At 35.3% G+C, this 17,035-nt stretch overlaps 1 protein-coding gene across 1 annotated transcript; it reads right to left on the bottom strand.

The window, feature by feature from the left end:
- Nucleotides 1-15,861: 15,861 nt before the first annotated feature.
- On the bottom strand, nucleotides 15,862-16,768 carry LOC130642423 (uncharacterized). Its single transcript, XM_057449513.1, has one exon. The coding sequence runs from the start codon at nucleotides 16,342-16,344 to the stop codon at nucleotides 15,889-15,891; it is 456 nt and encodes a 151-aa protein (XP_057305496.1). The 5' UTR covers nucleotides 16,345-16,768; the 3' UTR covers nucleotides 15,862-15,888.
- Nucleotides 16,769-17,035: the final 267 nt, after the last annotated feature.

Below are 17,035 nucleotides of genomic sequence, written 5' to 3'. Positions count from 1 at the left end.
TAAAAAGACCCAGGGCCCAATTTATGATTTGCAGTATTCACGGCCGGGTGCTGCCCTAATTTTTTTTAAAAATAACATAACTTTTCTCATACTTATTTTTGAATAATATACAAGTATCTTTTACTTTTAAGTCTTCATTAAATATTCGACAACCACGTGTTTTGCCAAAAAGATTCTTCTATCGCAACCTTGTATGTTCTAATGGTTTTTTGCCTTACATCGGCGGCTACGCTTATTGACATAGATCTGATGTGTCCATGTATGATTTTTAAAAACAGGCAATTATCTAGCAGCTATGGTAATTCAAACAACAAACGAATAAAAACTGAAAAAATGGAAGCTAGAACAAACTTTATTTTTTATTTCTACTCTTTCCGAAGACTAACACCCGTCGCAAAAAATCGAGAAACTGACATGAAAATAATTCGATCTAGGCGGCTAAATCAAGATGGGCACTTAATCGAGGTGGGTGGCTTATCGAGGTGACCGTTCATTAATCGAGGATAAAAGTATTGTGATAGAAACTAACATCTTACATACGCTTTAACGTATGTACTGCATCAGCCTGGAAACTAAGTCGTTCATGTGACAATCAACTTAACACATAATTTATGCAAGATAAATCATTCAAGAATCGCTATTTTTTTAAACACGCCATCGAATGGAGAAAACTACCTTATACGAGCATTTGTAAAGAAATATTGGAAAAAGAAAATTTTACTGCTCCTCAAATTCACTTTGGAACGTTGAAATTTGATTGTGAGATACTCAACGAAATGTCATATCAAACATTATTCGTCGAAGTTCTTAGGGTTACCAGCTTAAGTAAAGGCACGAAATTTTTAGTGATGTACAACTGTTAGCGCTTGAAGTTCATTTAACGCTTTGAAGAAAGTGTGAAATAACGTGTTAAGATTTTCTCTTTAAATAGTAAAAGAATGCTCAACCTCGATTCCAGGGCATGTAGCGTTTTTTGATATGAGGATAAAACGCGTACGCTACAGGCCCTTAAATTGAGGTTGAAGAATGCTTTATCTGCGTAATAGCAACTTGGGTAGACAAATTGGGCAGGCAATGCCGGTGTTAACCTAATGTGTACCTTCACAACACAGTGCACATATTGATACAGTGTTTTCAACACTGAAGTGGCTATATCTTGTAATTTAGTGAAGAGATTAATAAACTATGTGTTACGCCACCTTCGTCCACAGAGGGTTTTTGCCCTTATACCAAAAAGGCTAAAAAACCCTGGCGACGAGGGTGTGTGTTATGCAACAACAGGACTAAAAATCAACTTTGTAGCTCACCAAACCATGGAAACAATCGAAAGCTTTGGTAACAAAAAACAGATCTATTGACAAATATATACATACGAAAATTACACTCCATCAAAAAAGAGAAATCCTTACACAAAAGAAATTAAAATACTGGCAAATAATTCTCAAAAGGGAGGTGCGCGTGGAATCTGAACACAGTCACATGATTAAGCACCAACCTTGTTCCCATGGTTTTACTTCGCTTTCTAGTATGTGTGATCGGCAAGCGCATATCCGGAAAGCGAGAAAGCAGTTCTGGGAACGAGATTGAACCAAGTACTTTTGAGCACTGGAGCATAATTTTAATTGTTTATATAAAAAGGTAGTATAAAAAGGTCCAAAAACTGTCTTCTATGCTCAACACTAAAGGTCCCCATCTGGTATCGTCAAATTTGTTTAGTGTAAGTTTTATCTCCTTCCCCTTGTCTCTCTTATTTGCAATTTACGATATAGCTGTTCTCCACCACACATGTTATTGCACATAGTACAGTTGTGACGAGCATAGATACTTCAGAGCACCAACACATCCTCAGTGGTATGCTAAAAAAAAGACATATACTTTATTTCAATCATAAAGTTTGGAAATTTAAAACTTTTGCCGTTTTTTAAGAGAAGTTGTACAGAGTTAACTATTAACTTTCAATTTAATATTTTGAACATTTTTCTTAATACTATGGCGGCTGTGTGATGTGGAAATTCGACTCCTGTATACGAACGCGGTAAACAATGACGTCAATGAAATGATAAACAATTTCTTATTTCGTGTTTGTCATCTTGCCCTCCATTCTATTTATATCTGAGAGTATTAGTAACGAATTACTACTTTAAACCACAGTCACGTGTTTCTAAAATACAATACAAAAAGCCTCTGGTAGCGAGGTTGTAACCTGCATGATTATACTGTCAACTTTATACCAGAGGTTATGATAAGGGTTTGTTTCTTTTTGTTTGAAAGGATACTCTGAACTGCAGCTGCATCATTTTACGGCCACATTTTTTAATATTATTGTTCTCTATTAGACTCTTTTGGATTATCGTATTTATATGAATAAAAGTCTGGGCGCTTGCATCGACTGTAAAAATGAATTTATTTGATTCGTTAACTTTGAAATGATTTATGTTCACTTTGGGAGAATTGTCTACTACATTTCGACCACTTAGTATAATTCTCAAATAAGTACCTCACTGAGAACTTGAGGGGCGTTTTTTAAAAATTTATGCCGTCATAACAGGGCGTTAAATCAAGGTCCCTTTTTTTAACTGACACTTTATCTAAATATGTAAAAATTGCCATCGTGTCAATGTTATAACATCTTAAGTTTCTTGTTTAGAGAAAAGTCTCTTGTTTTGCAATTTGAAATTTGTGGTTAAACGATTTCCAACGTACACTTCAGAGTTCTCCATTTGAATTTTGTGTTGTTATAGCAAAGGGATGACAAGCAGAACAATTGCATGTTTTAGATAAGTTAAATGTTGTAGAAAAGTATAAACATGAGAAAAAATATATACTAAAATTAGCAATTTATGCCTTTTATGAGCAACTGATCGGGAAACCAATAGGGGCAATCGAGTGCAACATAAACAAGCTAAAAATTTGTCCCTACAAGCGTTTCTCCAGTGCCCAGACCTCCGTGGTATGAAACTCCGTAATGAACGAGGATGTAAAAATTGCTAAAGTGTGGCTAAAGCAGGAACGAATTCTTATCCTAGCCCAGGGTCTAAGGCAAAGGTTTTAAACTCATCAATCAGGATTTAAAAAAGAAATGGCAGTAGATCACATTAACTAATATGCCAGTATAAATGTACCCATGTGAAGGGTAGTGTTACACGTACAATATTTCTTTGAGTAACGCTTTTGCTTACTCCAGAAATTGATATTTTACCTGTACGTTTCAATCCAGTGGTCTTCTAATCTGACCACGCTTGTCCAGCTCATTACCTGCATTCGAAAAGGATCAATAAATTCGAATTTTCGGTAACCGTAAAATAAACTCAAGCATGCTAGATTTATAAGAGCTAAAATAAACAAAAACAAGAAAACATAATTGATCATTAAGAACTAGTATGGTGCCACTTATTACCCGAATTAACTTTTTTATGTAGCTATCCAATCTTGTCATCAGCGTCTGTAGCGTTTTTTTGTATATCAAAGTGAAACCCTTATATCAAGAAAGGCTGCAGGTCCAGGGATCGAAGTTGGTAGTTATTATGATAATTTTAAGAAAAAATGTACCTGAGACAAAACAAGCTAGACTTGCAATCAGCCATGGTTTTTTCGTTTTGTTTGACAGCCGCATCAGCTCAACACAAATGTATATGAAGGTCATAAGAAGCATCGCCATAGCAACAACCATTCCATATCGCCATATTTGAAACCAAACTTCAAGTGAAAAAAATGTTTTCAGTACTGAAAAAAAATTTCAGTTTGAAAAACAATTTTGTTTTCTTTCTGAAACCGTAAATAATTCGCAAAAACGCTCCTTTTTACACATCATATTCATTTCACGTACATGACATTTTGGGTAGTAAGATGCCAGATCAAAAAATCAATAAAATAATAATATATTCGGATATAACTTTTTTTCCGTGGTTAGTAATCTTTTTTTAATTCATCCTCTGTTTCTTTTTTTGCGGATCGTAGATCGATTCAATACAATAATTAAGGAATAAATCGACTTACTTTCCGTTTTAGCACTTTTCTCATACTGTGACGAAAAGCAGGTTTCTCTAAAAAACATATGCCTGCAAATATTCCATGGTCCTATCTCCAACGTCCACGGCGATCTTTTAATTGACTCTGATTTCCATGGTCGCAAAATAATAGCACATGCTAAGCTAACACAAGAGAATAAAATCATAAGAAGTGTGACCACTCTCATAATAACTAACTTTAAAATCTTTTGATTCTTCATATCGCGGGAACGAAAGGAATAATCTTTATATTTTCCCGCCATTTGATATTTGTAGTTTTCTCGATGTTTATTACCAAAGTTATAATTTAATCTAATTTTGGCTAGTTCTGTTATTTCTAGAGTCGATTTAGTTGGATCTGACACATTGGTTTCATCAACACCCATAAACTGCTATTTTTAGCAGTTTCTCTCATTACACAAATAAATTTAACATGTCAAAATGTTGAGACAATCACCCTCTTAAGTTCTTTTCTATTAGCTGGTTTGTTCTGCTTGTTTATGTAACAACTCGTCTCCTATCAGTCCTACCTCCTGTCAAAATATTGGCATTAAAAATGTTATTTACGGGAAATCTTTTATCATGTGATAGTAAGGGGTATATGCTGGGTGAGATCTTTAAAAATATTTATAGGCTTCATTGAAGTGGCATTCTACACTTCAAACCTCTTTGAGATAAACCTAAAAACTATTTAGGTTACGAATCGCTAAATTATCTATATTGGACGTACAACCGACCCTCTATTCATTGACGAACAAAAATAAGTTAAATGACGGTGCCCATAATTTTATACTGCCCGGTTCAAAGTCCGTTTAGGTCACTAAAGTCGAATTAGGAGTTTATTACGTACCTCTTAGAATTACAGGACACATGCTACTGAATGCAACTTTATAAGTTTACCAGTAAACGACAGCGCACACAATACACTACCCTGACTTTAGCGCATACAGTACCCTGCATTTAATAAATAAAAGCTGTTACCTTGATACGCCTAACGTGTTTGCGATCTTGATACTCAGAAGAAACCGAACCAATGATATAGTAGAGATCAAAGCTGGTCCAAATTGCCATCTTCATCATCAGCAGCGACAAGGATAATAAAAAAACCAAACACTAAATGGGTTATATTTTTACAGATTGTTCTAATCATTTCTCAAGATACCTCACGTTAAATTTCTGTATAAAAAACTAAGGGACGCTAATTGTCACATCAGGGTCATATGTTCTGGTGATCTCACCTCAATCTCTGCTATGGTGTTTTTGTTTCTTTCTATTCTGTTTCAGATTAGATAGATATATACATATATTTCGCCGTTATATAAACGTTACAGGTTTAAATTTCTTAAAATATTTACAAAAATGGCTGAAGCAAAAAGAAGGCGCGAGTGTACTCATACTCTCACTTTGCTACGTTTGAGCAAAGCCGATTTGCAAGTAGCCCAGCTTTAAATATTTCAAGCATGAAACACAGTCAAAATAATTTGGGATTGTTTTTTCTGTAAATTACAGAGGATGGAATTTAGTGACGCCATGTTTTTAGTACTCAACGTCATATCACATTTTTTGCGTCACGATTTCATTACTAATTTTCAGTGTTATTTTTGTTGTTAATCTCAATGCTTTTTTGGTTTTTATTTTTTTTATAAACATAGTTTCTCACTCAACATCGTTCAAAACTAATGCCTTCATCACACCTATAAAGCAGACGCAGACGCAGAAACAGATGGAGATGCAAGCACAAGTCCAGACTTAGGTCCAGATGACTTTTTTTTTTAAAATCGCCATCTTAAATTTTTTTCATACCTAGTGTATGAATTGAATGAACAATGGGAGTTTTTTTTTCTGAAAACATTAAGAATGCCTAAACCAATTGCATTTCTCCATAAACAGTCGAGAATAATTAGAGAGTTTGTTTACGTTTTTGTTTTAAGCACATGTCTAATTAAAAATGTTGTTTTTGATGCGAAGTTATGCTCTCCATCACTACCTGAAAAAGCCTTGACTATCATGACTATCAAAACCACGATTCAGCCAACCTCGTCCCCAGGGTATCTTGTATTTTTTCTGACATCGGGGATAGAAAAGAGACAACAAGCGCTGGGAATGAGGTTGCGATTCAGCTTATCTTTGACCTTTATTGTTAACGCTGTGATTCAATATTTTGCCTTTTCTTGAAAGATGGTTGTAGCGTAGTTTTGTCGCAGCTTCTTAGCCGACAGACTTTCTTGTTAAAAAACCTAAACCCATCCATGGCCGTAGATCGAGGATTATTTAGTTTTTTTTAGGCATTACTAATATCATTTTTTATTAATTGTACAAATAAAACCATGCGATTATTAATTAATTGTGCATTTCTTATTTTTAATTTAGTTAAAATACCCATTATTTTTAACCTCGACGGTTCGTAGTTATGTAATGCAAGTTTTAAGGAACGTCTGAAAAGTCACTGCGTTGTATGACATAGCTTTGAATACCAGATCAAAAATAATGGAAATCTTTGACCTGGTATTCAAATTTAATACTTTGTTTGAAAGGGCACAAGGTTACGAGATAATTTGTACACTAACAATCTAAAGAAATTTTATGCAATGTTAACCCCTTGTCCCCAGGATTTTGTGTCTCTAATATGCTCGTCTTGCTGTGAGATATACAAAAAGATACAACATGAACTGGAATCTAAGTTGGTAAAATGTGTCATGATAAATAATAATAAACTTTATTAGCAACCATTCAACGAGCTTTGTTTTTTTGTGGTTTCTTCTAAATGAGGCGCAAAGCGTCTACACACATGACTTTAATTAATTACATCTCTAAAAGCTTATATATTATTATTTATAAATAGGGGCTAAATGTATTTGGAATAGACATCAGTCTAAATTTGTTACAGGCAAAGACAGACTGCAGGGATTATAACTAGACACATTTCAAAGGACAACATTATAATAGCAGGTACAAATTTATTTCTAGCCCTCATTTGTCAGTGTACTACGCAATATTGTTAATTAGCTGGTTTATCAAGACCCTTTATTTAATTCTAGTACAATTAAATGGGCAAAAATTTTCTTCATCTATATGATGCATAAAATTAGAAAAAGGTAGCAAAATCTTCAAACTAATAAGTGCAATCTTTTATCAGTTTCATTTGTTAATTTAACGGACAAAAATTCTGTTAGTTGGTAAAAAGTAACCAACTCATTTTCCAACTTTATGATTGATGTTCGTAAAAAGCATGTCCAGCTTAACCAGACTTGATAGACATTTAAATCAAGAGGTGCTTAAAAAAAGGTGTTTAAAATTGCCTTGATTATTTTGTCTCGCTTGTTGTATGTTTTCTAAACAACAATTTGGTGTCAAATTCCAGACACATCAGGTCTTTTTAGGGTTGCTATTGTTTTTATTTGCTTTCAGAGTGAATGGAATAGCAATGACTGGAAAACAAAGTATTCGGAGATGTCTTGTTAAACCAGCCCAGGTTAATAATTGATATGCAATTTTTACAGATAGATATGTATATTTTTGTAATGATTTTTTTTCTTTAACATACGTTACATTTCACAAAAAAATGGGAGTCGTTCGAACTCAGACACATTTTGTGCGCGTCTTCTATATAAATACCCGTATTTTGTTTAGCATAGCCCAATCGCCACCCTATTCTAAGGTTACACGAAATAGCGTTACCCAGGATACATATGTACGACAGGCGAAAATTTGAGGACCAGAATATGTACAACGACCGAAACCGTAGGTTTTTTCCACGCGCCTAATTTAGAGTAATAGTTTTTCTCTGCGCAAAATATTTGCAACGCAGCGTATTTTAGATACCCCTCCTTCCACAGAATAGCTCCATGCTAACAGGCGAAATATCGACGCGCGGCTTAAAGATTATAGCTGCAATTAGTGACGAAACCATTTTTTGTGGATTTTTTCACGTGTCAACGGCTTCTATACAGTAATGCAGTCATACATTCGCATCCCCAGAGCTCTTTAAGATTACAACCTACTTTCGAGTTTATCACAAAGAGCTCTGGGGTCGAGAATGGTAACCATGCTAAGCACGGTATGCCAATGCTGGACGCCGCTTGCGAATTTTGTGAGTTTTTCTACGAACTAAAGAATTTTCTTTAAATAAAAATTGCAATGAAAAATAACTAAAATAAGAAGATTTATTTAAAATGAGAATAGTAACTGTTGTGTTTTTTCTGATATGACTTTTATTTCAATCGCAGCATCCTTCGAATCTCGTTTTCCTTGTTATTGCAAGAGTGGCCACGACGATGTCGTTGTTTTTATGTATGGTCACACTCACAATCGCAATAGTTTATCGTCCGTGGAAGATTGAGAAATTTGGTGAATACTCCATGGAGATCGGGTTGTGGACAATTTGCCGATTTGAGGAGGATAACCAAGTTGATGATTTTAGATGCTATGATGATTTTTACAAAGAAAATGAAGTTGAGCGTAAGAATTAATTCCCAAGCATTCTGATTTTTATTAAGTTATTAATAATAAGAGGTTTGGAAACGATATATAGAGCAAGCTGCAAGATTTTACACAATTTCGTTTCCAGTCGTTCTTTTTTCTCTTTTTATGGCTAGCGTCTTTGATATCAGGGCGGAGAATTTTTTGTTAATTTTTTAACAAACTTTTTATGATTAAGTCTCTATACAAAGCAGAACTTTAAAAAACAAACAAACAGTAATTCGGCTGTAACTCTCAAAATAAATTTTGCACTATAGCAAGGACACCCTCTACGAAAACGCAACCTTGTCTCTAGGTCTATCTGTTTCTTAACGGCACTGGACTTTCCGATAGTTCTACCGGAAAGTGCTGGGAACGAGCTTGGACGAATTTTCCTCGACGCATAAAAAATATCATGCATAATGTCAAAGGTTAATATACTATCTTTCATCTGTTTAATTTTCACTAGCTTGGTTTCATTGCTGGAAGTATCTCCTGATAACATCGGCTGCCGTTAATTTCTTTACTCTGGTATATTTATGCATGGAATTATACAGAAAAAGAAATGACCAAAGCAAACCCTGGGTTTTTACATCATGTTCATGTCTTCTCGCAGGTAAATAAATTTTACCCCTAAAAACCAATCTTGTCCCCAGGGCACCCTCGTCCTCAGGGTTTCATATCAAGAAGGCAAAAAACCCTGGAACGAGGTTGCTCAAAAAAACACGAAAATTGTAGAATTCCTTTGCGTCGCATTTATTTGGTATAAACATTCGAGATAGTAAGAGCAGTGTGTCATTTTCTTAAAGTAGTTTTCAATTTCAGGATTACTGACCTTGTGTTCTTTGCTGATTTTTAACTACATGGCTGAATTTGACTTTTTGGAGGAAGGATTCCGGATGGAAATAATGGGATGGACCGAAGAAACAGGACAAGCAGATGGCTTTGAAGAGATAATAGGGTATGCTATTTTGACAGTTAACTTAGCCGTAGTCCGTTAACTTAGCCGTAGTCTGTGGATCGGCTGGGATTTGTTACGTAAGGTCTTTATGAGACGTGGATAGAGAATTGCGTCTTTTATTTGTCTCCTATAAATGTCACCTTCCAATAACCACTATTGCGCCAGTCAGAAAAGTCATTTTAAAAAATCCTTTAAATATTGAAACCTATATTTTTAATCCAACTTTGACCCCAGGGGTTCTTGCTTTTTTGACAGTAAGGCTGTCACGTACTTGATGGCGCCTCTGGACCATACAAAAAACCCTTGAACAAGAACGCTTTTATTCCTATATCGTTATATTTTTGTACTTTAGATATCCATGGACAATGTGCTGGTGTTCGTTCGTTGGAATTCTTTTAACATCGTGTTTCGCATTTTACTCAAAATATCAAGAAGATTTGTACATTAACCAGAATTACTCCTGAAGAAAAAACAACAAAATCTAAATCCAATAAACTTATCATCAGTGGCTTTTGTTATAAAAAGAAAGAAATTATTGCAGACTGAGATGATTACATACGATGACTTAGTAGTCGAAAAGAAAACATAATAAAGTATTGCTTTCTTTTCTCCAATTTTGTAATTGCCATCTTACCGACTAGCACACATAAAACACTTCTATGTTGCTGTATCTCAACCTCCTCCTCAGGGTTCTTTTTTATCTCTTTCTGACAATCTCTGACTTTAGAAAGACAAAGAGAAAGAAGGAGAAAAGAGCCTTGGGGACGAAGTTACCTGTCTCTGTATATATATATATATAGTAAGATATAAAACGTGTAATATAGTACAATGAAAAGTCTCTACAGTGGACACCATGGAGACATCAAAAAAGTGTCTGCTATAGGAGATGTCCGCTACTTCCTCTAAAATTGCATTCTATTGCTTCATAAACCTGCTCTGAGGTGTTGAAGTGGAATTAACCACAAAGTGTGTTTAGAGCTTGGTTGTGAGACCATGTTCACATTATACAGGATAGATTTTTCATGTCGTTATAAAAATCTATCCGGTATAATGTGAACAGAATCATTGCATGTCGACATGTGTCGTTCATGGGTGTTTACATTACACTTTTTTGACTGAATCATCCCTAGCCGCACAATTTCAATTCAGAAAATCTATCTAAATAACATCAACGGGGAAGTGTATTTCCTGTATTTTTGTGGGCATATTTGGCATGTCGGAAACGTGGGTGCGGCATGCTGACCGGGACACGGGATTTTCGTTTATTTTTAACAGACTTAACAAAGTATAACGAAAAATAACAGAATTTTAACAAGTTCAAAAGAATGTGAATTATAAAAAACACAAAGGATAAGGGAAAACGACTTTGCTTTGAAAATTTTTAAATGTGCAGAGGGGGTAGAATTATAAAATTAAATTCAAAATTCAAAATGCGTAAAATCTTGTCCAGCAAGCTAAATTCCAAAATCCCGTTCCAAAATCGTGTCCAGTAGAATAATCGAAATGCGTTCAAAATCCAGAATCGAGTTTCACACTACAAAATAATATTCACAATGATAAGAATAACAGCTTGCAATCATACAACGTCTCAAACACACTACACTGGCAAGCTATTGGCGCAAAATTTGCGAATGTTTTCAGTCGAATAATTTCCCTGATCATTTCAGTCGTTAGACCGTGATTCGTAGCGCGGATAGTTGAGTTTAGATGCGAGAAAACGAGACAGAGTTGTGTTTACTCTTATATGCTATATGCTGTGAAAACTTCGTTTCTACTCCTGGTAGAAAAAAAAACAATTCGTAGGCACGAATTTTTTTTCGTTTTTCTTACCTAACGAAGTAAACACTCACACATAGACTGGTTTCTCCAATATCAACTATTTCAATCTCTTTTCAGAGTTTATAGCTCGAACGCACTACTTTTTCAGATGGGAGGCATTTACATTTGTTGCTTGACATCTCAACCTCGCCAAAGGATTAAAAGTTCAATGTCAAATAAATCGTTCGTATCACATTAAGTTCACCAAGCGAAAAAAATTAAGTCATGCATTTCTAACTGTAGTATTCTTTTTAGAAAATTCTGGCGTAGTTTATTTTAATGCCTACGCGATGTAACGGCATGGTCCAAACTCGTCCCCAGGGCATTTTGGTATCTTTTCTGACCCCGGGATGGCGATACGTTCGTACGAGCATGGTCAGTATTTTATTTCGGTGAATTTTTTGCCTCCCGCATCCGGCATTCCGCTTCTCGTATCCCGCATCCCGATAGGTCATCCCGCATATTTCGCTCAAAGTTATAGTAAATTGCCCTTCTACATATGATAAATATCATATGAAGCCTTGTAAAGAGAAAACTTGTTTAAGTGAAGAAATAATAAGAAGATGGCTCCTAAAAAGGCCCAAGAGAAATATCCCTGGACGAATTCACACTCTCCCCTTTATTCCATGTTTCTTTCTTTTTGCCAAATTAACTCTTGATTGTTCAAAAAGGCAAGTCTAAGGAGTTGATTTATTCTTTATGTTATTCAAAATACTGTTTATTAGTCTATGATGAATTACGATCGAGCAATTCCAAAAAGTATGCAATGCGTTGAAGATCTGTAATAATTGAAATAAAACTGCCATGCTGTTTTCTACACATACGCGCTTTCAAAATAAAAAAGAAAGTATTTCAGAATAGAAATTATACCGTATAGCTGTTCACGTTATGAAACGTTGCGTTATGAAAACCTATCCGATACATAACGTATCACTTTTTGAATCGTTGCGTCATGACAGCTATCTGGTATAAAAATCATGCTGGAGATCGAAGAAAAATAAAAAAAAATATATGTAGACAAAATTCGTTTCTGAGAAAATCCGCTATAAGGATGGTTTATCTGTGTCTTTAAAAAGAAGTACTAAAATCTCTTCGGTAAATGTTAAATTTCCTGGACAATGTTGTGCGCACAATTTTAATTAAGGCGGCAGTAACCCTTTTTTTAGCTGTCCGAATAGCTGAATTATTTACTCAGTGTTTACTATTTCCTAAAAATATAGGCCTTAATACATAATAAAATGATTTTAACTTAACACTAAAATTGCTGAGTCAGCAGAAATCTCTATTTAAAAATGTATCATAAACAAGAAAAAAATCAGCTTCTACGAGCTCCAACTTTTTACAATCTCGTTATTTTTCATCAGCTTTTGGTTTTAAATGAACCTTGGGATTTTTAGCCTTTCTGGTATGAAAGAAGATGGGGAGATTTTTTTGTCATCGTTTTGATATCAAAGAAGTAAAAATTCCTGGAAACCAGGGTGGGATTTGTACAGAGTGCAGTATAGCAAAGTAGCTTAATCCAAAGGGAAATGGGTTCCTGTTGGAAGTTGTTAAAAAAGAGGCGAACTGCTCTGCGGCATGGCTGCTGAATAAAGGTTGACGATGAGTGTTGATTTTAGTCATCTGTTCCACAAAACCACTATTCACTATAAATCAATTTTGTTTACATCTTTGTGAGTGCTGAATTATTTATAATTGAGTATTTTTGCACATTTGCTAAACGAGTGGCTAACATAAAAGCCCCGTCCATAAATCTAAATATTTATGTAAATAAATTTTTGTATTTTGTGAATTGAATAGGCGCTGCTTTTCTACCATATTGTAATAGTTCGTGCCTTTTTTACACGACTGTGCTGATCTATTAAATATTTATAAACCAAAAGTTGTAAATAAAAAATATAGTTTATCTATAGCGAAAAAGAAAGTGCGAAAGACTTGTGTGCAAGAAATAGACCAACATTAATTTGACGTCAAATGTAAGAACTACATTGCGAATTATTTATCATCATTTGCAAATAGCGTTCACTTACACACACGCACATACACCTAAATGAACGTACACATTCAAAGTAAAACTGTAAGAACGATACTACACTTCATTCCATTAATCCTGTATGCAGCTACGTAGCAGACATATCACCCCTTCTCCGCAAAGTGAGAGTAAAAGAAGAATCTCGTCAAGCAACGTCGATAGTTTGAAGAGTTCACAGGCTACAAGTAAAAGAAGAATTTCGTCAAGCAACATCGATAGTTTGAAGAGCTCACAGGCTACAACTAAAAGAAGAATCTCGTCAAGCAACGTCGATAGTTTGAAGAGTTCACAGGCTACAACTAAAAGAAGAATCTCGTCAAGCAACATCGATAGTTTGAAGAGTTCACAGGCTACAGCTGTTGTTGCACACCAAAACGATATTAACCCAGAAGAACTGAGTCATACGCGACGCTCTCAAAGATTATCATCATCAACAGAGACCGCTCGCTCATCTGAAAACAGCAGCAACACCAAGAAATGTTTTAAAGGTAAACCACATCAAGATTCTACAAATTCAAAAGATAACCAAGCTGACACTGTTCATCGCCGTTCGTCTAGAATACAGAGTCAATCAAAACCGATTAAGGAAAATAAAAGAAACACAACATTTAACGACACTGAGCAGTCGATACAACCACCCCGTAAAAGCTCCAGGCAGTTTGAGCGATCTGATGTTAAAAAACTATCACCATCTAAGCGACGCTATGCCGTAGTAAAAGCTTATGATAAAACTCTAGACGCAAGGATTAAGCTTGCTCAGAAGAAAGCAAATGTATTAATAAAGGCAGCTCGACGCTCCTCTGCGGGTAGTTCCACGAGTAAACAAGGCAAGCGAAAAACAGACTCGAGTTACGCTGTTCCTAAATCACAACAGAAGAAAATAAATAAACATGTTAAAATGATAACTGAGACAATCAACGAGTCCGGCGATGGTTCTTCTTTTGCCGATATCATTGAATACACGAAAGCAATATTCGAAAGCGCGAATAAATCATCTTTACTCGTTTTACACGCGTTACAACACGCGTTATCAAAGAAACGTGTTTTGTTGTATGAAAATATGTTTGTACGAGATGAATGTTATCAAGAATATGTTGAGGACGAACGGAGAAGAGCAAAGAAAAGTAGAAAAACCATGCCATATGAGAAGATACCTTTAAGTAGACTACGCTCGGGAAGAAAAAGAAGAAAATAAAAATATCTCTAATGGTTAAGTAAAATACACAAGATTGTAATATTAGTATCTCATAGTTCTAAAACAACCTGCCTAAAGAGCACACGAAAAAAATGTTGTTAAACTTCTTACAATAAAAAGTCTGCCATCGGTGTAATTTTTGAGGGGCAAGAATTAAAATGGGGACAGCAAATGTCAACATAATTTTTTCTTTGTGTTAAAATATTTATAATCTGTTTGCATGGCGCTGTTCGAATTTGTCACATATGCTGACGCCAAAAAGAAAACTTGCATGTCTAAGAGAATTTCGTCAATAACTAAATACAGTTACAGACCCTTTCACTACCGAACACCTTTTCCCTATCTGTAAATTAGAAGGAATTTTCGGTAGTAAAGTTCATTTTGTGCGCAGCAAAAACCTTTCCGCTACTTAGAAAATTTTCTGTGAGGATATGGCGGTGGATTTGCTGACTCAATTTGCTCATTGCTCAATGGCTCAATTTTATTTATTAATAGTGTACACTTCTTGGACTATCCGTAATTAGAAACTGAGAATTAGAAAATTGATTTCTATGGAAAACCGTTATTCGACAGAGCGTTTATTTCTAACAACTTTAAAATATGTCATCATGTTTGTGATACAATTTGAAGTAAAATATGGGCAAATAAAAAAATGCGATCGGGAAACTGATATAATGAAGCTCCGTAAACATACGATTTTATCTTGAACGTAAACATATTTTTGTGTATTCTCGTTTGAGTTTACATTTGTTAATCTAACTGGAAAAAAAAGTAAGCTCTCCTTCGCCTTTGAGGAACCCGTGTCTCCGACAGGCCAGAAAGTCAATAATTAAAAATAATTAAATGATATTTGCATAGAGCTTAAGAAGTATACATTAAGATATTTTTTCTACTAAAAAATAAGCAATGATGCAGAACAAAAATGACTCGTTTGTTTATACAACTTTTTGATAGCGGTACATGTCTTTGCTTTATGCAAGCTCAGGGCGGTCTTTGTCTCTTTTTTTAAAGCCGTCCCGTTATAAAAAAAGAGACGAAAAGCCCTGAGATCGAGGTTGGGCTTTATGGTTATGTCTGTTTATTACTCAACCTAACAGTGACAGAGAACTTCTTTAACCCTATTCGGTTCGGGCGGATTCGCCACCCCCCCCCACCCTCCGACGGTTTTTTTAATAACTCCTTTATTTATTAGACACTTACATGCCAGATGTTTAGGTTCTATGCCTGTCAGGGGCTTTGATATTGGCTATTACTCGAAGCTACCCCTAAAAATCACACGGCTAAAGTTTATCTAAAAGCCATATTTGTTGGTTTTGATCAAATATCATGGCCGTCATACGTGTATCATACAAAGAGATTGGAACAACTTTGAAAAAAAACAACGACTAAATAGATAAGCTACAAATAACAAGTTTTTTCAATGCAATTTAAACAAGCGATTTGTTACATGCATGTCGTCGACATATTTTGTCATTGGGCTGTTTATAATAGGAAAGCGAACTTCTTTTTTGCTGACAAATTTGATCGGTTCACTTTGTGCCGTTCCCCATCTTGGTGGTAATGTTTTCACAGGCCGTCCTTTTGAAGGCAAAATTTGTCGTAGTGTTGACCATTCTTCGCATCGTGTCGACGGTGAAAACTTGTATAATGTTTGTTCTTCCTTCCGTCTTTCAAAGAGATGTGTTGGTGGGCTTACTGGTTTTTTCCATGCCTCTGGAACTGGCGGCAATTTGGAAGGAATGATAAACTTGAATCTGGGAACGGGCGCAGTACCTCTTAGTTCTGTCGGTGTGTACCGTTGATGTACCCATACAACTTCATTTGTCTGTGGCATGATTTTTTGATACGGCGACGCCATCCTTTTATCGACCATGACTAACGCAACTCTTTACTTTTATTTTCAATAGAAAAGACTTTGATAATTTGACGTCAAAATGTTCTGACGTTTTAGGTGTGGAATATTGGATGAAAGTGCACATCGATTTTGTCCTATTAACAAGTTGCATTTTAAAGGTGGGTTGGGACATGCAATGCATTTTCGTTGCATCATCTTCATTCGGCGAATTTAAAAAAACAAGCTTTTATTCAAGTTTTTATTCCCATGGATCTTTTCTTTATAAAAAATGTGATTGCCGACCCCAACCTCGTTCCCAGGGCAAATTTGCGTTGTTGATGAAGTTGATAGCGACGATTGTTGTCCACTCCGTAATAACGGCCCAGGGGCCACAAGACCATGGGGGCGAAGCTGTGCCTGAATTCGAGATCCTTCAAAAATTAAAAAAAACCCCTAAAAACGAGGTTGGTTTTTAACAAATCACAGCCCAAAAGTTTTTTTATGTATTATTTTTACATAATAGAAACGAAATTGTTACCTCTGTTGGTGCTCTTCTTTTTTTGGGGTCGGCGCTAACCTCATCCCAAAAAGTATTTCCTTCTCTACATAGCGTTGCGCTTTTTGCTCGTTTAGTCGAATCTAACATCAGATTTTGAAAGTAAAACTTGTTGCATCATTCTAATGTTCTTCAAAAAAGAATTTGCATGTCGGTGACTTTGATCTTGAATAA

Source organism: Hydractinia symbiolongicarpus, chromosome 4 (assembly GCF_029227915.1).
Source record: "Hydractinia symbiolongicarpus strain clone_291-10 chromosome 4, HSymV2.1, whole genome shotgun sequence".
NCBI classification, from domain to species: domain Eukaryota; kingdom Metazoa; phylum Cnidaria; class Hydrozoa; order Anthoathecata; family Hydractiniidae; genus Hydractinia; species Hydractinia symbiolongicarpus.
The sequence above is the reverse complement of the archived record's forward strand: the minus strand, read 5'-3'. Positions and strand labels throughout refer to the sequence as shown.